We start from the raw sequence: 27578 nt of genomic DNA, 5'->3' as shown, positions 1-27578 counted from the left end.
AATAACGTCATACCTGGAATGCATTTCCCAGAGTTTGGTTCCCATTCGTTGTTCCCACACACAAACCAATCCCTCTTCACCACCACTGACAATCTTCCAGTCATCCATTTGCACTGATGAAACACCCAGTTGATGGCCATAGAGTGATATCACTTCTTTACTTGTCCGAAGGTCATATACTCTCACCCTAAAAGAGAAGAGTTGACACACACTAAAATAGTGTCAAAGTGGAACACTGCATAAAGATTGATGGCAAAAGGAAACTCAAACATTTTTGTTTTTTAAACTTCAATTATTTGGGAGCAAATCCCTTTTTCATAAAATCCTCTCCTCAATTCATGAAATGTTGTAAAGGGAATACTGTACATTTCATAATTTACACACATTAGGTGCTTCAAAATATAAATAATACCATGTTGACTAGAGAGACCATTTTATTGATATATTACATCAGATAATTTCCTGAAATACCAGTTCCACTATTGTATTTTGTAGACTACCTAAATCCTCTAGGGCAAAGCACATTTTCTAAAGGACCATAAAAAGATACAATGAAATGTTTGTCTGAAAAATATTAATTTTAATCAAATTAATCAGTATTTGTTGCACCTAGTACAAGCAATGCTCATAAGACTGTTAGGAAAATTGAACAACGATTCAAGGCACAATCCCCTCACCTTCTGGTTAGAATAGATTATTTAGATGTAATTATGTTTTATGACAATTTCCTTATTTGTGATTACTTATAGTGCCAATATTAAAGGCATTGTCTTACATAAAATATGCACAATCTTCCTGCAAACAACCAAGATTAAAATAGATTTATCACTAACAGAAACTGAGTGTTATCGTCTATAAAGGAATAAGTTGGTCTCAAGTTTCTGCTGGCTACAATCAGCACAACCTGCTTGAAATTGTGCAAACCAACACCAGGAGAGATGGGAAATTTTAAAAGCAAGTTACATCAAATGCAAATCGACCTTCTGCAATCTTTACTGCCGGTTAAAAACAGATTCTGGAGTACTTTAGTGAAATAACAGAGAGGGTTGTTCAAGGTAGTACAGTAGATGTTAGTTGAATAACCCCTTTTCAAATGGATTATTTATTTACAGATATCAGCGAGATGGGTGTGCCTGTTTCTCACTGAAGTGCCTGTCTATTCTTAGTGTGATGTTTGATAAGAACGCTCTTAAATCATTTTATATAAAAGCTAACATATCTTGTTTATCATGGAGGAATATGTAGAATTGCACAATTTAGTTTCCCCAGTACATCCATAAAAAACAAATCCATGTAATTAAAAACAGAATTTGATTTATTCAGTCTGGTAGAGTAGTGGCCTTGCACAGCATTGGCAGACCAGCTGAAGGATGATCTGTGAATATTTTGACAGCCTTGAGTGACAGTGCACCAATGCAAGAGGCTGCAGACTCCATTAACATTTGCCATGCATAGCTTTTAACTAAAAAAGCTCAGAGTCTTACGGAGTGACAGGTCGCCCTGAGTGGCTCTGTGATGATTAGGTGAGATCCAAGCCCCAATGATGCTGCTCTGCATATTTGCTCGTGTCATCCATCCCTAAGGCTAGTGTTGTTCAGTAAGCACTTTTATACTGTTTCCTGGAGCCCCTGGAAAATCCTGTTCCCCAGTTGTTCATGACCCCAGTTTAAGAAAAACTGAGGTAGAGGACTGGAAACTCTTATTTAAAAATGTTTAATCACTGTGATTAAACCCATTTTCAGCAGTATTAATAATACTGCAGAAGGTTACCATTTTAAATACACCAATGAATTTTTTTTTTCTATTTGATCCTGGGATGTGAGTATCACTGGCAAGGCCAGCATTAGTTGCCCATTCTTCATTGTCCCTGAGATGGTGATGGGGAGCCACCTTCTAACTGAGTGGCTTGCTAGGCCGTTTCAGAGGGCATTTAAGAGTCAACCACATTGCTGTGGATCTGAAGTCATGGGTAGGCCAGACAGGTAAAGGACAGCAGATTTCCTCTCCTGCAGGATATTAATGAACCTAGCTTTTCATTCCAAGACTTTATTAATGCATTTAAATTAAATTCCACCAGCTGTCGTGGTGGGATTTAAGCTAGTGTCCCTGGTGCATTAGTGCAAGCCTCCGGATTTCTAATTTGGTAACATTACCACTATGCTACTATTTCCTACTGTAAGGAAAGAAAAACTATTATGTTCAATGACCAATTGCGCTAGTTTACTGAAGATTTAAAATTTGTGATTATGCAGATGAAATTGGGTGGAAGCTTGGACCATAATTTTACTTCATAAAAATATCCCAATTTCAAGCACACTTTGTGCTTAGCTTTCTGACTGTGCCCAAATTGGAAATGTGACTATATTACTGATATTTTCACTTTTTTCCCCTTTGGTTCGATTCCTCAATTATGCATTATCCAATGCAAGAAATAGTGATTCATTGATTTAAACACCGAGTAGCATATTTTAAAGTGATGTTTAACTGGTATGTAGGAAAGTGGTCAAAATCTCCCTTCTTCAAAATACAAATCTTCTGCACTATTCATTCCTTTGTTCTCTTTATTGTGTGACGGCCTTTTACCCAGAACCAGGAACAGTAAGGAAAATTTGTAATTACTTTAATGTTTTAAAAGGGCTTTTAAGAATTTGTATTACTTGTAAATAGACCAATTATAATTTTTGGATAATGAAATACTAGTCCATGTGACCTACCAACCCTTGACCTGGTAGCAGTACCAACAGGAAGTTAAAATACAGAGACTGTGTGGCAGACAAAGAGGGAAGACAGGAACTGGTGAGAGGAGGCGGTCAGTGAGCAGACACAGAGAGCTGGATCCCTGAGCAGTTGGAAATCACGTTTTGGACTGCTGCCGCTGTATCTTTTATTTCCGAGTGTTTGAATGTGCAGAATCAGCCATTCCAGGTGATGGTAAAAGCGGTTCTGGTAGGTCCTTGCTTCCACAACCAACTGGAGCAGAGAGTTGAGACGGTTCCGGAATGAAGTGTGCCATTGTGTAAATGATTGCATGGGCAGAATCCTGTTTATGCAGATACTGCCTGCAAAGAATTGGCCAAATCCTTGAAGGAAAGGGACTGGAATTCTGCTTAAGGGCAATCAGAGCTTGGAAGAGCTATGTGGCTGAAATTCGTGCCACACAGGTGGAGTGGACCGCCGAGATCATCAGTGAGATATATCTTTGTTACATCTACCATTGTGTGTGTAATTTAGAGTTCATACCAATGGTGATTTGCCTGTTAATTCATGTTTCATTTACATTGATTTTGATTTCTGTTAAAGTTACAAGACGTGAAACATTGTTGGTAATTCCTTCAGTTGGGGCGGGTCGTTTGGTAAATTTGGTTCACAACTGCCCACAGGGATTGAAAGAATTGTCCATAAAAGTTCAGTTGATTTGCTTCTTTGACCCTGAGAAAACAGCTACACACATTAGAATACCACTTTCACTGCATAAGGTAATGTCAGAATTCCCATTCTGCATCAACAGTGAGTTAATTACAGAAATCTCTGTGACTTCTAAAAATATTGGAGGGAAAAATATCTTGGTTCTGATGCTTTGTACAACTTTATTTTAAATATATTTCTCATTTTAGTTAGGAAACCCATAAAAAGAAAAATGAAGCTAAGTCCAAATTAGGGAAGAAGAATGGAAAGCCCGTGAGGATTCTGATTCAGACAGAAACTTAAGCGGCACTTTTAACTCCAGCGCACAGTCTCAACGTAAGGAAACCTGATCCTTATTATTGTTGCAGGTTCCAGCCACAACACAGCACCAGTTGTTAAGCTATAATTCATGCTCCAGCTGGACAATGATCAGAAAAGAACACTTCTACAGTAACAGATTCCTGGAATTATAGCAAATCTACCCTCCAGAGAGGACAGAGAGAGACTGGAACTGAAACCAGATGAAACACCGCAATCGTTATGAAAAATGTCCTTTTTAAGAAAATATTAAATAGTTCTAGTGAATCCTTTACCATTATGTTTTATAACTGCCTCAGGGAGCTGAAGAATTTTATCAAAACTAAATATCTTGAAAATCAGAAAAAAATGTCCCCACATAGGACTCTGTCACAGGAACATAAACATAATAAAATATCAAAACATTTTCATCTTATTATTTAATCATGGAACCACCTGTGGATAAGGTTTCCTCAAAAATCCAAAGGCTACCTGGCCGATTTGCCCAACCCGCCAACCTTAATAGGCCTCTTGATTATCAGCAGGTGCACTGCTGACTCTCATGTGCGCCTGCCAACTGAAATATTGCACGAGTGTGTGATGATGTTGGGACACTCGCCCGACATCATTGCATGTTATTTCACTCTCGAGCGTGTCAGGTGCGCGCCTGCATGCCGAGCGGAAAATTCTGCCTTTGAAGTTCCTTTCGATTAAAATTCTCTATCTCTGTGATATATTCCAAAAATGTAATAGCGATAGGTTCGAACTTGAGAATAGTAGGGAGAGAGATGGAGAGAGAGACAATGTTACTAGTGCCTTCTGCAGGTTCCTCTTGCTGTAATAAACAGACAAGCTTACAGTCGTAGCTTTTCACAACTGGAGTTCTGATAATATGACGGCTGCTATCGGCACACAATGGAGAACAATCCACGTTAACAAAAGAGTATCGATCTCCCATTGTCAAAGCTATCATGATGCCATCGAAACAGATAGGGGGTCCTTAAGCACCCTCCTTGCCTAAGTTTCACTGGTCCTTCTTTGTCCACCTTTTAGCCCATTTCGATCCATTCCCCTTACCCCACCCCCACTAGGGCTATCTGTCACTTGCTCATCCTGCTTTCTACCCTTAATGTCACCATTAGCACACTCCATAACTAATATCACCACCGTCAACACCCCTTTGTCCTTTTATCTATGACATCTTTGGCAATCTCTTCTTTGCCTCCACCAATCACTGGCCCTCTATCCAGCTCTACCTGTTCCACCCTCCTCAACCAGCTTATATTTCATCTCATTTCTATTTTTCCTTAGTTCTGATTTTGAGTCATACAGACTCGAAACGTTAACTGTATTCCTCTCCGCAGATGCTGTCAGACCTGCTGGGTTTTGCCAGCTATTTTTATTTTTGCTTCTTTGTTCTGGTAGTTTCTGGAGTCAGAAGTCTGGTGGCCTACTGTCCTTATATTTTGCAGACAATGGCTGGTGAGAAGTCCATCAGGGGAACTGACTGGACATGTCCGCTGGTAATTTCCTTTCAGGGGCTTCTAGAAACTTGGCCTATTTGTAGGTCAGGAGACTTTTGTAGCCACTTTCAAACGCAGTGTCCTTGCAGTTCCAGCTGTTTCTTTCCCTTTTAAAAACAATGCAGAGCATTACACCAGCCAATGAAACTAACTATTAATATTCCACACTGCACATGACACATCGTCGTGACAAAGTCGTTTCAGGGGGTGAGGCAGGTAGAACTGGATAGATGACCAGCTGGCCTTAAACAACCACCCTCCCTTAAACAGTATAAATTTAATCACATTTCCACTTCTCTTCAGCTCTGAGGAAGGGTCATATGGACTCGAAACGTTAACTTTGTTTTTTATCTCTCTCCACAGATGCTGTCAGACTGCTGAGTTTTTCTAGCATTTTTTGTTTTTGTTTCAGATTTCCAGCATCCGCAGCATTTTGCTTTTATCCCAATACAGAATATATTTACCTTTTTTTTTACAAGGAGCAGTATGAAATTGGTTGAGAGAGAGAGAAAAGAATCTACTGTTATTGGGCAAAAATTGCTCAAGGTTCATGATCAATGTAGCAAACAGTGTATTGGATCAGTCAACATCTGCGCGGACAGAGTTGAAGTTTCAGGTTATGATGACCCTGCATCAGAACTAAGGAAAATTAGAAATGTGATAGGTTTTGAGCAAGTGGAAGGTGGGGGGGGGAGGGTGTGGAAGAACAAAAAAAGGCCTGTGATAGGGTGGAGGGCAGGACAGGTTAAATGATAAAAGCTTTCATGGTACAAAAAGCCAAAGGGAGTGGTAATGAATATAATAAAGAAACAAAGGATGTGTCCAGATTAGTTGTGAATGGCTGCATAGCAGCTGTCCGAATGCAATGTGAAGGAATAAAGAAAGAAACCAGACAAAACCAAACCTGCAAGAAAAGGAAACAAAATGGAGGCATAGGTAATGATCTAAATTTGTTAAACTCAAGATTGAATCCAGAAGACCGCAGTAGAGTGCCGAGTTGAAAGATGAGATACTGTTCCTTGAGCTTATGTTAAGCTTTACCCTTTAGCAAGCCAAGTTGCATCTACTCCCTTCTCACCATCCAAGTTCCTAAACACTCCTTCCAAGTGAAACAGTGATTTACTTGTACTACTTCCAATTTTGTATATTGTGTTCGCTGCCCATGATGTGGTAACCTCGACAATGGGGAGACCAATGGGGTGACCACTTTGCAGAACACTTCTGTTCAGTCCACAAGTTCCTGTCACTTGTCATTTTAATTCTCCATCTTGCTTCCATTCTGTCCCTGGCAGTGTTTCAATGAAGCTTAACACAAGCTCGAGGAACAGCATCTCATCTTTCAATTTGGCACTCTGCAGCCTTCTGGACTCAGCACCGAATTCAACAATTTTAGATCATAACCTCTGTCTCTACTTTGTTTCATGTTTTGTTTGGTTTGGTCTCATTTCTTTCTTTATTCCTTCATGTTGCATTCTGATGGTTCCTTTGCAGCCATTCAAACCTCATCTGGCCACAGCTTTTGTTCCTTCACTGTACCCATTACAACCCTGGCTTTTGTATCATGAAACCTTTTGTCAATTAATCTCTCCTGCCCTCCATCCTATCACAAACCTTCCCTTTTGTTGTTCCACATCACCACCCCACCACCCCACCCTCACTCCACTTGCTCAAAATCTATTACATTTCTAACTTTCCTCAGTTCTGATGAATGGTCATTATGGCACAAAACATTCTCCATTGATGCTGTCTGATCTGCTGAGTATTTCCAGCATTTTTTCTTTTGATTTCAGATTTCTGGCATCTGCATTATTTTGCTTTTATGTTTGAAACAGGATATTAGATTGTATTAAATGAACCATTCAATACAAGTCAAAAAAGCCTTCAAAGCTTACAAGTCCGTGGTTAGATGGCATCTGGAGTAGGAGGTCCAGTTTTGGTCACTTCACCTGGTGTGTGATAGAGTGGCCTTAAAAATACTGTTCAGAGGAGAGTCACAAGAATGATTTCCAGCTTAAACAACCTTATTTACTCAGATAGGTTTAGAGAGTTGGGTCCATTGACTTTAGAACAGCAAAGATTTAGAGGTGGCCTGATGGAAGTATATAAAACAATGAAGGAGTTGGATTGATAGATTGGACAGAGGTATTTAAAGTACACAGAGTAGAAATAGACTAGAAATAGGCAATTCTTCTTTTCTGAGAGATTAGTGAGCCTCTGGAGTGTGTTGTTGCATTGTGCAATGCGTGCTGGCTTCCTGCAAGTTGTCAAAAGGAATCTGGGTTGCTTCTTGGCTGGGTCAGAGGTCACATCTCAGGCAATTTAAAAGGTTGTATAATCATGGTCAATATTGTCTCCAAGACCAGTTCAATTGCCTGAGAGGGTGAGGAAGGGATGTTCCAGACATTGATTTCCTTCCAACCTTGGGTTACATTACATGGCTGCTGGAGTGTATGAAGTATCTAGTCATGATGCCCTAGGCATCAAGAATATGGAGAAAGCTAGATGGACCAACTGGTCTCTCCCTGCCCATCAATTTCTTAAGTTTGTAACAGAAAATACATTTGGGCACGATCTAAAAAAGGTGCTGAATTTGCCATAAGCTGTTTTACACAACTGAAGACCAATTTCACCTCTTCCTCCATTTTTTTTATAAGTGCCATTATGTCCTCTAATTAGAGGAGCAATATGACTTTCAAATCTTTTGGTATTTGGAGAAAGCTAAACCAATAACTTCTCAACATTATTCAGGCCAAGTGGGGTTAGTGGATGGAGGAATAACTGGACTGAGGTGGGGGATGGAAAGGAGGGGAGAGGGTGAGGGCAAAAGTGTTGGATGATAAAAGGCCAAAGGGATGATGGGGATGATCAAGGTGAATGACTGAGAGGGAGGCTGGTGAGTTCAGGCTTGCAGGATAGTCTTTAATTTTAAAGCAGAGCTTTTTCTTGCCAAAAAAGTTCTGATTGGAATACATTTGCATTAATAAAATGCTACTAACTCATTCAGGAATTGCTCCAACACCATGAACAAAACATGCTCGCATCCACAAAAATTTCAGTGTCTAGGAAAAAGGTTGGAACCAAAATGCAGGATGACAGTTTAGTGTTGAAGGGAAGTCAATATAAAGTTTGGTGAAGTACTGGGGCAGAGGGCCCTTCAGGCTCAAAATTACAGCGTTTGAAAGGCAGTGCAGATTCTAAAATTGTTTCAGGTAACATTTTTAAAATCAAGATATTTTAGACAAAAAAACTTAATTACATCTATTCCTACCACTGTGCTTTAAATCATACTTTTGTTCGAACGGCATGCCCTGACAATAGGAGCACAAACATTGCTGTAGAGCCAACCAATGGCTAGGATATGAAACTACATACTTGCAACAATCACAACATGACTTTAGCTGTTGCTTCAGAATGACATTACAACAGATTTAGCATTGAAACCACCGAACAACACTAACTACAGCCATTGAATAGGATGCTGTGAAACATCTTATATTTTTGATATATAAATCAATTACAGTGGGACTGGTTAGCTCAGGTGGCTAGATGGCTGGCGTGTGGTTCAGAATAATGCCAATAGTGATGCTCGATCCCCATTCGAGCTGAAATAGACTTGGGGCCCGCCTTCCTACCCTGCCCCATAGTAAAAGCATAATGTATGGATGTGTTTCGCTAACCCTTGAATAATTGAGGATGCTATCTAGAGAAAAAGAATAGATTAGTTCTATTCTTTTTATCCCAGCCACAATTTCTATTTTGTAATGAATACATTACAAGTAGATCCAAAGAAAACCGATATTCTGCGGGAGTTATGAAGTTATGCCCATAGTTGGTAAGTAGCCATTTAGTCACTCTATTTTTGTGAGCTCGTATAACAGAACTCATAATACTCCCTGTAACAGTGTTCAGAGATTACAAATTCCCAATCCATCACGGCATTCCAGTTCCCTTCTAGCATGGGTCTTTGGTCTGCTACATGACAACAACCCCTAGATCCTAAAGCAATTTTTTTCCAAAACTACTCACAAAATCAAATCTCATTCCCCACAGGGGAATCATCATGGGAAAAAGACAACAAGCCTTCATCACAGTGCTAGTGCTTTTACAGGCATTCACATCTGCTAATGCAGAAGCAGTATCAATTTAAATACAAAGACAAACAAGAGCTTTTATTATTCATTTGTAAGAATTTGCCAGGCAAAGTGCTCTTGAATTAATCAATCTAAAGTTCATAAAGTAATTTGACAATTAATCAATTATTCTGCAAGCTGCTGCTCAGACACAAGTATCCTTTTCTTGGCAAGCAAACTATACCCCACAATCTGACACCTACTGTGGGACTGGGCTGCCAACTGCACCCACAATTTACAGCTAAAAGTCTGCTCCTCAGAAGCAAAGAAAAATCCATTAGACTTTGGCCTTGTGCCACAATTCTACAATATTTGTGCTTCTATTACCATTTCCCCACTGTTTATGGATTATCATTTTGAGCAGCTTAGCCCAAAGGACTGTCTGAGGAAATCTCTAAAGCACCTGAAACAAGGACCTTTTTGGTGCCTTTAATCAACTAAATGGAATCTGAAATCTGCTCATTGGAGCTTTTTTCACAGGATTGCTACCGTAGCCCTCTGCGTACACATGTTCCCTCACTCTCATCACACAGACATGTTGGTTTTTATATGATACAGTGTTCAGCCTTTAATTTTAAAGCAAGTCTTTTCTTGCCAAATATATTTTGTGGGCAAAAGAAAATCTTTTAACAGTTCTCATTGGAATACTAAAAGCATCAACCAAATGCTATGCATTTACCTCGTGAACAAGCCAACTCTAGGAATAAAACATACATCAATCAAGATTTAAAATTGCAAGGTTCTTTTTTCAAAAAAGGAAAAGCATTCTCAAATATTTCTTTTAAAATAAAGCAATTTGAATTTTCCTATAAAAATATAATTAATGACCAGGTGGCAAACAACCTCCAATTTCACTGGCGCATATAAAACAATTTGTATTCTTCACTTGTGGCAAGTAACAGCCATGACACCACCATTTTGCACTTGACATTAGTCTGTCATAAGATGGCCACAAATATCAAGTTTTGATTTATTTTTATTCATATTTTATGTAAACAAATAGCTCCATAAATAAGAACTGAAAAATATCACTGTTTCTGTTGTAATGTTTTATAAAAGAAAAAAATTGGATCATAGCATCTTTCATGACTTCAGGACTTCAAAACACTTTACCGTCTATGAAGTACTTTTTGAAGTGCTGTTATTGTAACAGCAAATTTGGCAGAAAAATTTGCACACAAGCAAACAATAATGTAATGAGCCGATAGTTTGCTTTTACTGATGTTTATTGAGGGATAAATATTGGCTGGACACAAGGGATAATTTCACTTTGATTCTTCAAAATAGTGCTCCTGAAAGGCCAGATGGGGCCTCAGTTTAACGACTCATTTGAAAGAAGGTGCAGCAATTCCTTCAGAACTGCATTGGAGTGTCTGCCTTGATTTTTCTGCTCAAGTCTCTGGAGTGAGACATGAATCCACAACTTTCTGACTCAGACACGCTGAGCCAAGATTAACACTAAAAATAAAATCCAGTGTGGACTGTGATGCATCTGAAGAACGACTGACGCTCATTGCACTAGACCGATATTCTGCCCTGTCCAGTGCACTTGCAATTCTTCTGGAGCATATTGCTTGCTGTGCTTCTTGTTCAATGGAATAGAATTGGTACATTAAAGTACACACTGCAATCATGAAGCAAGGCATTTTTGTTCCCATCCAAACTGGGCAAGGTCAGCATTTATTGCCCATCCCTAATTACCCTTGAGAAGGTGGGAGCAAGCTGCCTTCTTAAACTTCTGTGGTCCTGTTGGGTACGGAGTCCCAGAATTTTGATCTAGCAATGATGAAAGCACGGTGAACTAATTCCAAGTAAGGATGGTGTGTGTGCAACTTGAAGGGGGATGTGGTGGTGTCCCCATCCATTCTTATGCACCTGCTGTCCTTGTTGATCCAAGTGGTGGCGGTCATGATTTTGGGAGTTGCTGTTGAAGCAGCTTTGGCAAGCTTTTTTATTCATTTACAGGATGTGGGTGCCGTATCCAGCATTGCCCATTCCTAATTGCCCTTGAGAAGGTGATGGTGAGCTGCCTTCTTGAACCGCTGCAGTCCCTGTGGTGTAGGTACACCAACTATGCCGTTAGGGCGGGAGTTCCAGGATTTGATCCCAGCAACAGTGAAAGAACAGTGATATATTTCCAAGTCAGGATGGTGAGTAGCTTGGAAGGGAACTTGCAGGTGGCGGTTTCCATGAAGCTGCTGCCCTTGTCCTTCTAGATGGCAGTGGTCGTGGGTTTGAAAGGTGCTGCCTAAGGAGCCTTGGTGAGTTTCTGCAGTGCATCTTGTAGATGTTACATACTGCTGCCACTGTTCGTCGGTGGTGCAAGAAGTGAATGTTTGTGGAAGGGGTGCCAATCAATTGGGCTGCTTTGTCCTGGATGGTGTTGAGCTTCTTCAGTGTTGTTGGAACTGCACTCCTCCAGTTAAGTGGAGAGTATTCCATTTTGACTTGTGCCTTGTAGATGGTGGACAGGCTTTGGGGAGTCAGGAGGTGAGTTACTTGCCGCAGGTTCCTAGCCTCTGACCTGCTCTTGTAGCTACAGTATTTATATAGCTAGTCCAGTTCAGTTTCTGGTCAATGGTAATTCCCCCCCAGGATGTTGATAGTGAGGGATTCAGCGATGGTAATGCCATTGAATGTCAAAGGATGATGGTTAAATTCTCTCTTGTTGGTTTGTTGGAGATGGTCATTGTGTGGCACGAATGTTACTTGCCATTTGTTAGCTCCCAAGTCTGAATTTTGTCCAGGTCTTGCTGCATTTGGACATGGACTGCTTCAGTTCCTGAGGAATCGTGAAAAGTGCTGAACATTGTGCAACCATCAGCGAACATCCCCACTTCTGAACTTATGATGGAAGGAAGGTCATTGATGAAGCAGCTGCAGCTGGGCCTAGGACACTATCTTGAGGAACACCTGCAGTGATGTCCTGGAACTGAGATGATTGACCTCCAACAACTACAACCATCTTCCTTTGTGCTAGGTATGACTCCAACCAGTGGAGAGTTGCCCCCGTGATTCCCATTGACTCCAGTTTTTCCAGGGCTCCTTGATGCCACACTCGGTCAAAGGCTGCCTTGATGTCAAGGGCAATTACTCTCACCTTACCTCTGGAGTTCAGCTCTTTGGTTCATGTTTGAACCAAGGTTATCATAAGGTCAGAAGCTGAGTGACCCTGGTAGAACCCAAACGGAGCGTCAGTGAGCAGGTTATTGCTAAGCAAGTGCCACTTGGTAGCACTGTTGATGACCCCTTCCATCACTTTACTGATGATCGAGAGTAGACTGATGGGGCAATAATTGGCTGGGTTGGATTTGTCCTTTTTGTGTACAGGACATATCTGGGCAATTTTCCACATTGCCGGGTAGATGCCTGTATTGTAGCTGTACTGGAACAGATTGGCTAGGTGCGCGTCAAGTTCTGGAGCACAAGTCTTCAGTACTATTCCCGGAATATTATCAGGACCCACAGCCTTTGCACTATCCAGCGCCTTCATCCATTTCTTGATATCATGTGGAATGAATCAAATTGGCTGAAGACTGGCATCTGTGATGCAGGGGACCTCTGGAGGAGGCCGAGATGGATCATCCACTTGGCACTTCTGGCTGAAGTTGGTTGCGAATGCTTCAGCCTTATCTGCATGCTGTTGCTACACTCGCCAACTGTCTGGCGAACATTAAAGCCTGATTCTACCTAATGCTGTCAACCTTCCTGGTTACCACCTCGAGCTAAATCTAGAAGAGATAGTCCTTGACACATTCATCAACTTCTAATTGCACTCTCTTTCCTATATTTAGTATGTTAACAAAAATGCTGTTTTCTTAGCCCGCCACTGCACCAAACTCTCTTCAAGGTTTCCCTCAGCAGTATATTCTAATTCTAATGACATTCTAATTAGCTCAAAGTACAGCTTCTCTAATGCTCTTCCAGTTGGATTCCTTGCCTCTATCCTCCAAAAACCTAAAACACATTCAATTTCTCATATGCCCTCTCAACAACCCCATCCTTTCCCACCTTCACTTTCTATGCCTCACTGAGTCGATTTTAATATTGTTAACCTTACTTTAAAATATCTTGTTGACTCACCATACACTATACAACATTGGATACACCCTCTGTTTCTTTGACACTGGGCTGCATCTTGTTCCCCAGCATAGGTCTATTACCACAGTATCTTGCTTCCCTTCCCCTCGACTTTTGATTAGCCTTATTGCTGTCCAGAAATTCAACAAAAATAGACAATTATTACAGTTTCATTCAAATCATGGGTGCCTCCACTTCAAAATAAGTTTTTTGGTTGTCCAACATTCATACCCAGCTAGGACCACTGTGCCCGTTATGGCTTTGGTTTGCAAGGTTATAAGGAGCTCAATGTGAAAAATCTGCACCCCAGCCAACAGTTAGCTTTTTTTTTTACCAGAAACCTACCAGCTTGATCCTGGATCTCAGCCATGGGAAATTCTGTTTTGAAAGCTAAGGCGTACAAAACCATAAAGTAGAACTGTTTAGGAAAGGTATTATAGAGCACAAGCCTAAACGCTGACACAGAGCATTCCTACTCACCTACTCTCCATGAGTACAAGCACCATCAGAGCAGTTAGAAATGTCTTAGCTAAATCACAAAGTCCTGAGCAAAATCCAAGCCAGCATCTTATGGCATCTTCAAAAGCAATTCTCATATTGAACAAAAAAAGGCTTTTGCATATGGAGGACTTTGGGAAGGGTAAGCCCTAATTACTACAGTTAGAAGAATGGGGCACCCAGGCACCACCTTACATGAGAAGAATTTTCCCACCTCTAAAAATAATTCTTATTTTGTTTTAAGGATTTTAATTTCATAAGTTTTGGCTGGGATTTTCCAGCCTCGTTGCGGGCGGGACCCCAGCTAGAAGTCCATGACTTGCGGTGAGACCGGATGATCCCGGCGGTAGGTGGGTATGGAAAATCCTGTTCTTATTGATGTCAGGTAAAAAGCAATTGCATTCAATTTATTTAGCTGACTAAAATGGAGGTGCTATTTGCCCACAGCCATTTGCAAATGTGAAAAACCTTATTCTTTTATAATAACAACATATTTATACAGCACTTTTAAATTAATGAAATGTTTCAAGGCGTTTCACAGGAGCAGTTTAAAACAAAGTATGACACTGAGCCACGTAAGGAGATGACCAAATGTTTGGTCAAAGGAGTAGGTTTTTGATATGACAATAACAAATTGAAAATTTCTTTTGATTTCAGAAAACAAGTCAGCTAATACAAGATATTGGCTCCATGGTTTAAGTGTTTGAACAATCCTGATCGCCCTGGCTAGTTGTTTCCCACTTTCTCCACTGCTACTACCAATAATGTCAAGCATTAATGCCTTGCCTCATGAAACATCTTCCCAAATTGTTCCATCTTGCCACCTCTCTTCCTATTTCAAAAGCTCCATGAAAGATCAGAACAAATGTAAATTAACAGACAAATCATAATTGGTATGAACTATAAATTATACATGGGGATAGCAGAAACAACAGAGACTCTCTCACTGATTTAGTAGCAGTCCATTCCAGCTGTAGGATTCCAATTTCAGCAATAGTTCTTCCCAGCAGAATTTCGGACCCTTTCCTTAAAGGACCTAGCCGATTCTACACAGATAGCAGCTTCCACGTAAACCGGGTTCCACCCGTGCAATCTTCCCTATGTGATGCATTTTTTTCTGGAGCCTTCTCAACTCTCCTCTCCAGCTGTGCTGTTTCTTCTTCTCAACTGTGTGCCACACAGCCTCCATCTATTGACTTCCTTCCTGTCGTTACTGTTTCCAGCTCAAGGGTCGCCAGGTCACAAGGACCAGTATTTATCACCCAAAAATTATAATCAATATCTTTACAAGTGATACAAATTCTTAAAGGTCCTTTTCAACATTTTCAAGCTAAAGTAATCGCACATTTTCCTTACTATTACTGTTTCCAGGTCAAAGGCTGTCACAACTGTAGTGATGTACACTGTTCCTCTGACTTTCTGAATCACATGTAAAGAGCTTCTTGCTCAAACCTGGTAATATTAGCCCCACAGCAAAATGATTCAAAAACCAACAATATGTGCAGTATTTAGTAATATATCTCAGTCAGAACATACAAGATTTTTAAAAAAATTATGCTTCTGCTGGTAGTCTCATTTGAGGTGGTTGTAATGAACTGGATCCAGAAATGTAACGTAATTCTGCAATGTGAGTAAAGCTGATGTAAGCACTTTAATGCTAACTGCAGCAATAATTTCTCTGACTAACGATCACAACAGTGAAGCCAAAAATGGCACAACCACATTACTGTTAACAGGATAAATAATTTCTTTGATTTATTTCCATTACGGTTGAGACAGACACGTTTTAAATTTTGAACACAAGAATATTTGCTAGCTTGTACTGCACACAGCAATCCAAGATTAGTTAATGGTCGAGTGTGCAGGAATCAGACAGACCGTTTCTCGATCTCAAAAACTCCAAAGTTGGTTCTTACTTCCAGGATGTGTGTATCAGCATCACATAAGTACATCTGCATCACATAGGTGCATTTATGTATAACAGTGCACATCATATTGGGTGACCAGATTTTCAAAAGTCATTATAATGCCTAGTGACAACTGACCGTGAAAGGTTCAGTCTGGATGATATCCTGTATCTAGATTGCAAATAACTGCTGGAACACTATGGTTACGATTGACCATGATAGGCTCAGCCTGGAATGTATTTTGTGGATTGCAAATAACTGCTTTTTAAAAAATTATTTCATGGGATGTGGGCATTGCTGGCAAAACCAGCATTTGTTGCCCATCCCTAATCGCCTTTGAACATAGCGGCTTGCTAGGTGATTTCGGAGAGTATTTTGAATGTTGCTCTGGGTCCGGAATCACACGTAGGTCAGACCAGGTAAGGACGCCAGATTTCCTTCCCTAAAGGGCATTAGTGAACCAGATGGGTTTTTCAACAATCAAAACTAGCTTTCAATTTCAGATTTTATTAATTGAATTTAGATTCTACCAGCTGCCTTGGCTGGGTTTGAACCCGTGCAGATGAACCCAAAGCATTAGCTTGGTCCTCTGGATTGCAAGCCCAGTGATATTACCACCAGCCCATCGTCTCTCCTACTGGAATACTATATCCTCTATAGTCAAGCAATTTGGAGGTCAATGGCTGTTGATTTCCCCAGTCAACTGGGTAATCTCAGCAGCAACAGTTATAGAACCAGTAGAATTATTTGTTTTTACTCTCAAGTCCTAGATTATTGTACATTTCAAAAGGCTCTTCTCTTAGCTTAGAAAATGATAAAAGAAAGAAAGAGAAAGGACACAAAAACAGAAAATGCTGGAAAAACTCAGCAGGTCTGACAGCATCTGCGGAGAGAGAAACAGTTAACATTTCGAGTCTGTATGACCCATCTTCAGAGCTCTGAAGAAGGGTCATATGGACTTGAAACATTAGGGATGGGCAATAAATGCTGACCTAGCCAGCGACGCCCACACCCCATGAACGAATAAAAAAAGATGTCCACGAAAGATCAGTAAGGGTGCACAAGGAGACAGGCGACTATGCCGGAGTGAGAAGCGAATTAAGTTCACGTGGTCAGGGTTAACTACAGATTAAGAATCATGATCTGACATAGTACCAACTTTCAAATAAATTAGGCTGGCTTGTTAAGTAGAGAAGTGCCTGGAGTGGCAGTTATCTGTCAATCACCCAAAAGCAATTGGTTCATGTGGTGTTAATTACAGTAGCAGGAAGCTAAACTAGCTAGTCCAGAAAAGAGACAGGCTTTTCAAACTGCACGATCAGTAAAGGGAGTGTGAGGAGACAGGCGACTACGCTGGTGTGTGACAGAGATCGAATGAGTAGTGAATTAGGTTCTTGTGGGAATTCAGTGCACAGGGATAGCTGTCTGGTATACATCAGAATTATTCTAAGTTAATTAAGTAAGTAAATTAGGTTAACTGAATTTCATAACTGACAATGGCAGGACAGGTGTTATGTTGCAGCTGTGGAACGGGAGCACTTTTGGACACCAAGGCGATCCAAGACAAACACATCTGCAGAAAGTGTAAGCAGCTAGAGGGATTCCGGATCAGGATTATTGATCTGGAAGCCAAACTGCAGACACAGCGCAACATAACAGGAAAAATACCAGGACATTCATTCACTCACTCCAGAATCGCTTCATCCAATTCAGGGTTGTGGGGAGTCAGAACGTATCCTGACAGGCAATGGGCGCTAGAAGATGGTAATTTCTCTTAGAATAGGGTTGTACGTTTTGGTCATCGGTGAGGGACAGGAGGATGTGACTGTGAGGCAGGTAAAGGGACCGAGCAGACAGTAGTGGAGGAGCCTCAGAGTTTGCAATTGTCAAACAGGTTTGACGTGCTCACAACCTGTGGAAAGCAGGTTGGCCATGGCACCATGATACAGGAAGCTGTTCAAGCAGGGGGAGCAAGCAAGAATGTAAGGATAGTAGAGGACAGTATGGTGAGGGACACTGATACGGTTTTCTGCAACAAAGAGCGAGAGTACAAAAGGGTGTGTTGCCTGCCTCGTGCCAGGGGTTAGGACTTCTATTCAGGGCAGGTGAGGAACTTGCAATGGGAGGGGAAGGATCCAATCATCGTGGTCCATGTAGGTACCAATGACATAGGCAGAACAAAGAAAGAGGTTCTGCATAGTCAGTATGAGAAGCTAGGTACCAAATTAGGAAGCAGAACCTCAAAGGTAATCAATTCTGGATTATTACCTGAACCACGTGCAAATTGGCATAGAGCAAATAAGATTAGAGAGATGAATGTGTCATTCAAAGACTGGTGTGGGAGAAGTGGGTTCCAGTTCATGGGGCACTGGCACTAGCACTGGGGAAAGTGGGTGCTGTACCGTTGGGATAGTCTATACCTGAACCCTGCTGAGACGAGTGTTCTTTCGAATTGCACAACTAGGGAAGTAGAGTGGAATTTAAACTAAACAAGGGTGGGGGGAGGAGATAGTGAAGAATCAAGCTTGGGTAGATGTAGCAAATCAAGGGGTAGATTCAAGGCAGGAGACCATAATAGTAAATGAGGTCATAGGATAGCAGGAATGGACAGAGAGATAAAACCTAAGAATACATATATAGTCAAGATTAGATGTTGCAAGGATAACAAAAAGACAAAACTAAAGGCTCTGTATCTGAATGCATGCAGCATTCATAACAGAAAAATTCTAAAGGGAGGACCCACAGTGTGTGGTTAACTAAAGAAGTTAAGGATAACATCAAACTTAAGAAAAAAGCATATAACTGCGCAAAGATGAGTGGCAGGTCAGATGATTGGTCAGAATATAAAAAATGGCAGAGAATGACTAAAAAGTTAATCAGGAGAAAGAAATTAGAGTTTGAGAAGAAGCTAGCTAGAAATGTAAAAACGGATAGCAAGAATTCCTACAGGTATTTAAAAAGGAAAAAAGTAATGAAGTAATTTGGTCCTCTAGAAAGTGACAGAGGGGAGTTAATAGTAGATAATAAGGAAATGGCAGATGAAATTAACAAATATTTTGCTTCTGTCTTCACCATAGAGGATACAAAAAACATTCCAGTAATAGCTATAGGTCAAGAGATGGAAGGGAAAGGGGAATTTGGTGAAACTACAATCACTAGGGAAATGGTACTGAGCAAACTGACGGAGATGCGGGCTGACAAGTCTCCGGGTTCTGATGGACTTCGTCCTAAGGTCTTAAAAGGTGGTGGCTAATGAGATAGTATATGCGCTGGCATTAATTTTCCAAAATTCCCTAGATTCTGGAAAGGTTCCATCAGACTGGAAAGTAGCAAATATAACCCCTCTATTCAAGAAAGGAGGGAGGCAGAAAGCAGGAAATATAGCTTGACATCTATCTTGGGGAAGGTGTTAGAATCACTCATTAAGGAAGTTATAACCAGACAATTAGAGAAAATCAAGGTAATCAGGAAGAGTCAGCATGGTTTTGTGAAAGGGAAATCATGTTTAATCAATTTATTGGAGCTCTTTGAAGGAGTAACGTTCGTTGTGGATAAAGGGGAGCCTGTAGACATGCCGTACTTGGATTTCCAGAAGGCATTTGATAAGGTGCCACATCAAAAGGTCACTGCGGAAAATAAAAGTCCATGGTGTAGGAGGTAACATATTAGCTTGGATAGAAGATTGGCTGGCCAGCAGAAAACAGACAGAATGCATAAATAGGTCTTTTTCTGATTGGCAGGATGTGACAAATGGAGTCCCGTGAGGGTCTGTGCTTTTACAATTTATATCAATGACTTAGATGAGGGGAGAGAAGGCATGGTAACTAAATTTGCAGATGACACAAAGATAGGTAGTAAAGTATGTTGTGAAGAGGACATGAGGTTGCGAATGGATACAAATATGTTGAGTGAATGGGCAAAATTCCAGCAGATGAAGTATAATGCAGGAAAATGTGAAGCTGTTCACTTTGGCAGGAAGAATAAAATAGCCAAGTATTACTCAAATGGAGAATGGCTGCAGAATTCCGAGGTGCAGAGGGATCTGGTTATTCTAGTGCATGAGTCACAAGAAGTTAGTAAGCAGGTACAGCATGTACTTAAGAAGGATAATGGAATGCTTTATTACGAGAGGAATTGAACATAAAGTAAGGATGTTATACTTCAGTTATACAGGGCATTGGTGAGACCATATCTTCAATAGTGTGTGCAGTTTTGGTCTTCTTATTTAAGGGAGTATAAATGCATTAGGAGTGGTTCAGCGGTTTGCTAGATTGATACCTGGAATGAGTCGGTTTTCTTATGAGGAAAGGTTAGACAGACTGGGCTTGTTTCCACTGGAGTTTAAAAGAGTGAGGGTTGACTTGATTGAAGTATATAAGATCCTGAATGGTATTGACAAGGTGGACGTGGAAAAGATGTTTCCTCTTGTAGGTGAATCCAGTACTAGGGGCCACTGTTTTCAAATTAGGGGTCGTCCTTTTAGGACAGTGATGAGGAGAATTTTTTTCTCAGAGGGTTGTGCAACTTTGAAGGTGCCTTAAAAGGTGGTGGAGGTGGGGTCATTGCATATTTTTAAGGTGGAGGTAGATAGATTCTTGTTAGACAAGGGAATCAAAGGTTATCAGGGGTAGATGGGAACGTGGAATTTGAAACACAAACAGATCAGCCATGATCTTATCGAATGGTGGAGCAGGCTTGGTCTACTTCTGCTTCTATTTCATATGTTCATATGAAGTGGCGGTATAAGCACATATATGCCTTTTTAGAAAATTTGACCAACACTAGAAAAAGTTATCAGATGCAAACTTTTCTGGGATCTGGGATACAGCCTCACAAATTAAGCTGCAGGTACATCTAGAATTTGTCAAGAAGAAATAAGCAATGGGTCACGAATAGTGCTATATAAAGGAAAGTTCTTTATTTCTTTAAGTTCTGGTATCTACACTAATCTTGAAAGGAACCGATAAGAGAAAGTTACTTACTGAGTTTGTAAATATTCAAGTGTGCTTTTCTTCACTAAGTCATACAGTGGTGCTTACAAGTACAATAATGCTCACTTTCAAAAGGACTTCAATGTTTGATAACATTTATGTGGTTTGATAAAATCTGACAAAGCAATTGCATTAAAATCCTGAAGCAAAATTACTTTCTTTTGGGGGCGATTAAAGATGAAAAGTACATTAAGCCAATGTAAACAATCAAGCTTGAAGATCCAGGTTTTATATAAATATTTTTCACATACTTCCTGTCCTTGTTTCCAGTAATGGCTAGATAAGGAGGACTATCCTTTAGGTTCACACAGGTGAAGTCTCCTGCAGTGTTCCCCAGTGTTGCCAAAGGTTGAGATGTTTGTAGGCAATAAACTTGTACCTAGAAGATAATAAAAGTTCTCCAATGATAAAGTATACTAGACTGAAATGACTTGAAACCAGAACAAGTGTTTTAAATGCAACTGACTTTATTTTGTTATAAGTATTAGTATTTATTGCAATATCAATAAGATGAGCAGTTTCTGCTATATTTGCCTGCCACGAGGTGGTGAAAAATATTGCCTCATGATTTACTCAGACCTGCCCCTGCAAATGACTGTACTAACATATTAAACTAAATACCAACTATGTTGGTACTGGATGACTGAAACTTTTGGAAATTTTTCAAAACAAATAAAACAATGCCACAAAGGATTAACCTGATATCAACTTTAACAGAAGGATCATAATGTTAATTATTAATCTTTAATAAAATCAACAAGAAAGACTTTAAGAAAAGGCTTGTACTTGCTAGGTCTCTGAATTTATATTTAGCAACTATTTTTTCCTGTCATTTATGTCATTTTACACAGGTCACTGGATTAGCCCTATGAATCCATTACTGACTCAGCTAATTGATTATTTTCTTTGTTACCTAATATATTGAATATTGCTGTACTTGGTCAACTCGTCAAAATTTTAAAAAGGTCATCAAAAAGAATTAAGTAATGTTCCCAGGAGCACAGCATAGCTTTTGAAACAGTAATGGACTGACTGCAAGAAACCACTAAGTAAATAATTCAATTTTCAATATTTCAGATTAGAACAATGAGTAACACTATCAGGAGCTGATGGCAGAATACAGAGAAGAATTATGCATAATTATTGTGATATTTTACAAAAAAAGGTCAAAATGCATCTGATTAATGCACTTAAAAATCAATAGATTTCTGAGGCAAACCATTTGTTTTAGATGTAATCAAAGCATCAGTTTATAGTCTCAGGCTTGAGCTGCATTTAAGTATGCAGGTCTGATTTCTGCACATATTGTTAGGGCATTAAATATTCTGCTTAATTCAAGGTTTCATTCTTCTTTGATACATATAGTTCTCTTACGCAAAGGTTAAGGAACCTATTACAATCGACTTTTTAAACACTTTTCAAATTATCCATTATAATTCAACAATTTGGTAATTTACAGATTTATTTCATGTGATGACTGAATAAAGCTGTAAAAAAGTGGTAGTGAAATGTTAAATAGTTAAGGGCAGAAACTTTCACCTTGAGCGTTCAAGGATGAAAGCACTATGTAACTTCCACTAACATTAACATTATTGCATGTCGCAAATAGTAGCAATCAGCAACCTCAGTGCCTCGCAAATCGTAAATTTGGGGCTGTAAGTTGTGGATCCTAAATTTGCATATACTTTGATCTGGACAAGGTCACAGATTGCCCTGCTAAAATTCAGTTGTGATTCTCACTTTATTTTTATTAGGCCCTGAAATTACAACGTGAAATACTGTTGTATAAATTCGTGTATCTATCAAGGATTCCACTCTCTATTGCTGTATTAATAGCCAATTTAAATATTATAAATGTTTCTGCTGAGAGAATTTTCAGATAAAATAAATTAAGTTTTCTAATGTTAGTATTCCAGGCATAATTTCAGAGACTCGGTATTCAGACATGCATTTCCAAACATATGGCAGATTTGCCGACCAACAACAGCAATTTTCACTTACATACTGCCTATAATGCGACGCAAGATCCTAAACTGAGCAAGAATAGGGAAAATGTTAATGGAGGCGTGAGCTAAGAAGCAGGTGTTCAGCAGTTTTTAAAATGGTGAAGCAAGGCAGATCTATCTGGGAACACTACTGATACTTCATCTAACTAACATTCTTCATCTTGATCCCATGACAGTTGAAAGCTTTGCCACCAATGACTGACTGAAAGAGGTGGTTGCACATAGTAGTATTACGACAGGAGGGGGTTTAATTTAAGCAACACTATTTTCTCCTCTCACCATCCGTCCATAAACAAAAAGATCTTTTGATTTGTTTCTCTCTTTACACGTGGTGGCATATTTCCCAACCCCTCAGTTTTATTAGATCCAATTTTCTATTAATAATCCCACAGCAAACTCAAGGTAGAATGAACTCAAAGGGTTAGTTTATTTGCACACATTCAAAACACAAGAGGGTCTCAACATCGCCTTCTAAAATAAATAGTAAAGGGAGAGAGAGAAAAGAAAGTTTTATAGCACAGAGACCACAGAGAAAAGAAATATTGGATCACGTGAATTCCAGAGCCCAGAAACAAATTCCAATTAAGTATTCCTTCTTGGAAGTTGGTGGGCTGAAAATCAATGTTGTAGCATTCACTTTTCCAATGGTGTGGACTTCACACAATGAGATAGGCATGCAGAGATGAATCAGTCTTGAAGGTGATGGTACAGAGTTTCCAGCAGCAGTGTAGATGGGGGCCAGGTATTCCATCTGGGTAGAGCTCCTTGCCTGTGACGTTGCTGGTCAGATGGTTAACAGCAGAAGAACTATGTAGTTCAGCAAGGCAAAATTACTTGTTCCACAAGCCAGAGGCCCATGTCACATGACTCCCACCTCTCTGCCAGGTCTTTGACAAAGGATGTGTATCCATTGTCTGGATTCCAAAGACTGTTAAATGTTCCAGCCATTAGGAATTCGAAGGAATGTTGCAGGGCCTTTGTGTTAGCAGACAATCCATCTCCTTCTGGCCAGCCTGGGTTATTACATGCAGATGGCCTTTGTGTGGCTCTCTTTGAAGTTGGCCTGTACAGTCCACATGTGGTCGTTAATGGCTCCTCAGAGATAACGAGATGAGAGTTTACCCAAAACTGCCAAGTAGCTTATTTTGTTCAGTGGGGTGGGGTTCATGGTCAGACATTGGTTCATCCATTTTAAAGGTCTTTGTTCAGTTTTAAATTTTTAGAAATAGCAATAAGCGTATAGATATGTATTTGATAAAAAATATACAGTGAAAGGTCTTAGTCCCTCACAGTAGTCTGAAAACACATGATCAAGAGGGTGCTTGCTGAGACACAGGGCTGGTAGAGGCAGCAGAGATAGGGTTAGGGAATGATTTTACAAATAAGGACAAGATTTCTGAAGTTACAGATCATAATTACTGTTTTCATTTGAAATGTGTTATGCGAATTCAAGAATTTGGGTCTGGATGAAAAAGAAATATTTAAAGGTTCTACTATTCACCCACTTTCTGCATTTATTCTAAAAATTGCACAGTTGCTATTTTTATGATGGAGAATGCCTTATGATCCTCTAGACTTCTTCATTGTAAACTGATTTTTTCAGTTCACATTTATTGTGAATAAAAGAAGAATGGGTCTAGTTAACTTCATTTGTGCATTACTAATCCATTTTTAGACTTCAAATTTATAAATGTTTTGCTTGTTGCATGACCCAACCCCTCAACTCCATTCTGCCTATTGTACACCTTCTCTAGACCTACTTTTTTTTTTACATGTCCCATTACAATCTCTTTTTGCTTTGTGCCATCATCCCTTTGGTAATTTCATATTTCTTGCCTTCCACTCGATCATCGACTTTCCCTTTTGTTCTTTCTTCCTCCCCCCAGTTTCCCTGCCTCTGTACCTGTTTAAAACCTGTTACGTCTCTTAACTTTTTCCAGTTCTGACGAAAAAACACCAACCTGAAATGCTTACGAGCCTCTAAAAATGGTGGTCCCACCCTCATACCTGGCAGATCCAATTTTAGGGGATTCACACAGGAAGGAAACCTGAACTTAGCAGGGCTTTTGCTGATGCAAGGGCCTTAACCTGCAGCGAGGGAGTCATGAATTGATGAGTTGACGTTAACACTCTTGAAGGGTAGGTAAGATTTGTATAGCTGTCATGATCTGAAGTTTTTTTTAAATGCTCCATTTTTTAAATTTAAGAAAAGCAGGCTACACTGGTTAAGTAAATGTTAAAAACCACCCTGTGCTAATTTTCTTTCATTGACAGGCCTAAGTTAGGAAAAAAAATAGCACGAGGTAATGCAATTTCAGTAGAGGTCCTTGTCAACATTTCCCAATGACTATTATGAATGCTTGGCTGAGTTTCAAAAGCTATTATCTCAATAGGGGGTTCCAAGTTCACAGTTCAATTGACAGATTAAATAAGTTATTAAAGGATTAGCTGTCTTTGATGTGGGTTTGAATAGAAGTTTGTTTTTATAAGAGATTATCCACTTGATTAGATATAAAAATTTTGAATGCGTTTTATGAATGGGAGTTTTTTTCACTATCAGGTGTTTGGAATGGCAGCTGAACTAGATTGTTTAGGAGTTTTTTGTCATCTCCATATGGCTCCAGAGGTCTGCCCGTGGTAGATACTGGGTGAGTGGCTATGGAGGTGGCATGAAGGGTATGGGGGGCATTTGGAGGTATGTTGGCATTGAGGGTTGGAGGGTCCACAGGGGGTAGGTGGCGGGTGAGAGAACTAGAGAGCCAAACAACTTCTAAAACAACTGTAACAAAGTCCAAGAACTGAGGTGGACCTTCTAAATAACCCGCCTTGGCACTTGTCTGCCAATGTGGCTGCTTATGTGCTGCTTCTGGGGTTGGCAAGCCCAACTTCTGTCCTGCACCTACCCACCCCAGAACAAAAATCATGCGTTTTGGTGTATTTTTTTTGCCCAGGTGAGTTTGGCGAGTTGGGAAATTTTCCAACTCGAGCTACCTGCTTTGAAATTTCAACATTGGCTACCACTTTTTGGTAGTCAAAATCCAGACCACTAACTCTTTCTCTCTCTAAAAGTGCTGTCTGACCTATTGAGTATTTCTAGCATTTACTGGGTTTTTTTTAAATGAATGCATTGACAAATGAGGTCTAGGGGATGGCAGCAACATCTCTGATGGCTTTATACGGTTAAGATTTGAGCAGTGGAATTCTGGATAAGTTGTTTCTGTTACATTAGAAGTCACATTTTGAAGTGATAAGCATGTGAATGAAATATATTTGGAGATGGTAACATCTCACAATTGGAAATAGTTGATTTTGGTGATGTAGATATACAGTTTCACAGTACATGACCATTCATTTGCCAATATGCACATCAATTCCACATTTCAATAAAGGGAATTTCAGAATGTGTGGATGGACTGCAAGTCTTCCAGTGTTTTTCTGTATTGGAGATACATCAATCTAACTGTTTTATACAGAGAACAGGGAATAGCTCTGTAATCAGATCTTAAATTGAGAATTACTGAAAACTGGAACCACGTTTTGATAATAAAATTCTATGAATTATTTTATTTCTTTTTGCAAGTACATATTTCTAAATCTGCTCCAGAATAACAAGATACATTTCGCACATTTCTTTACTTACCTTCCCCAGCCAATTTCTGAGAGTCTGGACAGTGAGTGTCAGGAGACTATTCTTTTCATGAGGTGAGGGGGCATTTCCACAATTCTGTTAGCCTTACAACTCATCCACGAGTACTCCAGCAAGTCACTGGGAAAAGATGAACAGTGGGAACCAGGCTATTTTCCCCCACCTAGCTCAATGATGCTGATGCAAAGTATAGATTCTCCCAATTCAGCTAGAAATAGATAGTTTAGACTGGGGATCAAAACTGGGACCTTCCCTATCTGTATATTTATTAATTGAGTCATTTAGTTGTACTTAATGTTCATAAATTCTGTTTCACAACAAACTACATTAGTTATGTGTAAAAATTATCCTTTCAGCATTGTGCGCTAAGAACCCTGATGATCTAGTGATAAATATTTAAATCTATTTTTCTTGCTACTACAATATTATATAATTATACCAAATATTACCTGATGGTCTAGAAGGGTGCATGATTCCTCACCCTGGTAGTAGATAGCTATGGTGTTGTATTGATACTGCTTATGGTGTTAATCAGATACTGCTTACTTTGTGCAATCCCTCCAAGAAAGTACAGAATAATGAAATATAATACTGCCTTCTGGTGGCTTTTCTCTCTCCTCCCAAACCTGCTACTGATTTTAATAGGGTATTACAGTTAATTATTTGGATTTTGGATTAAGTATCTGAAGCTCATTCAAATGTTAATGCTCTTTCCCCATTATCATTTGAGATAGAAAAGCCAACTGTTAACATTTGTTGGTATACATGTGAAATTTATAGACATGTGGAATTTATAGTTGAAATAGAAGAGCTGATTATTGGAAATAGGATATTGTAGCTTTCAAGGTGTGAGTAACACTATCACTCTCAGTTAATGTATTAATACAATTAAAAACACAGCATATTGATCCAAGAGGCATTAGTAAAGTGGTTCAGTAGTATATATAATGATAAGTAAACCAAAGTGCTGCACTGATTGCAGCTACAGAGAGCTTTATACAGTCACCCTATTATGTAGATTACAAATGATAAGCATGGATGAGGGGGTTGGGACAGGTAACAAGTAAAACATTTACAAATTTTAATACAGTAATG

At 39.6% G+C, this 27578-nt stretch overlaps 1 protein-coding gene across 3 annotated transcripts in view; it reads right to left on the bottom strand.

Moving 5' to 3' along the window:
- The window catches only part of fbxw8 (F-box and WD repeat domain containing 8), a 161081-nt gene that overhangs the window by 8200 nt on the left and 125303 nt on the right, over window positions 1-27578 (bottom strand). For 2 of the 3 annotated variants that reach the window (XM_041203188.1, XM_041203190.1), the window contains exons 8-9: window positions 21083-21210; window positions 14-211 (exon numbers count right to left, since the gene is read on the bottom strand). In XM_041203188.1, the coding sequence (XP_041059122.1) occupies window positions 14-211; window positions 21083-21210 (326 nt within the window). The remainder of the gene's footprint in view (window positions 1-13; window positions 212-21082; window positions 21211-27578) is intronic. The other variant, XM_041203189.1, reaches the window with a different exon arrangement.

The sequence above is a fragment of the Carcharodon carcharias genome, chromosome 13, assembly GCF_017639515.1.
Source record: "Carcharodon carcharias isolate sCarCar2 chromosome 13, sCarCar2.pri, whole genome shotgun sequence".
Classification (NCBI taxonomy): Eukaryota; Metazoa; Chordata; class Chondrichthyes; order Lamniformes; family Lamnidae; genus Carcharodon; species Carcharodon carcharias.
Note: the sequence above shows the minus strand (reverse complement) of the source record. Positions and strands in the feature narration are given on the sequence as shown.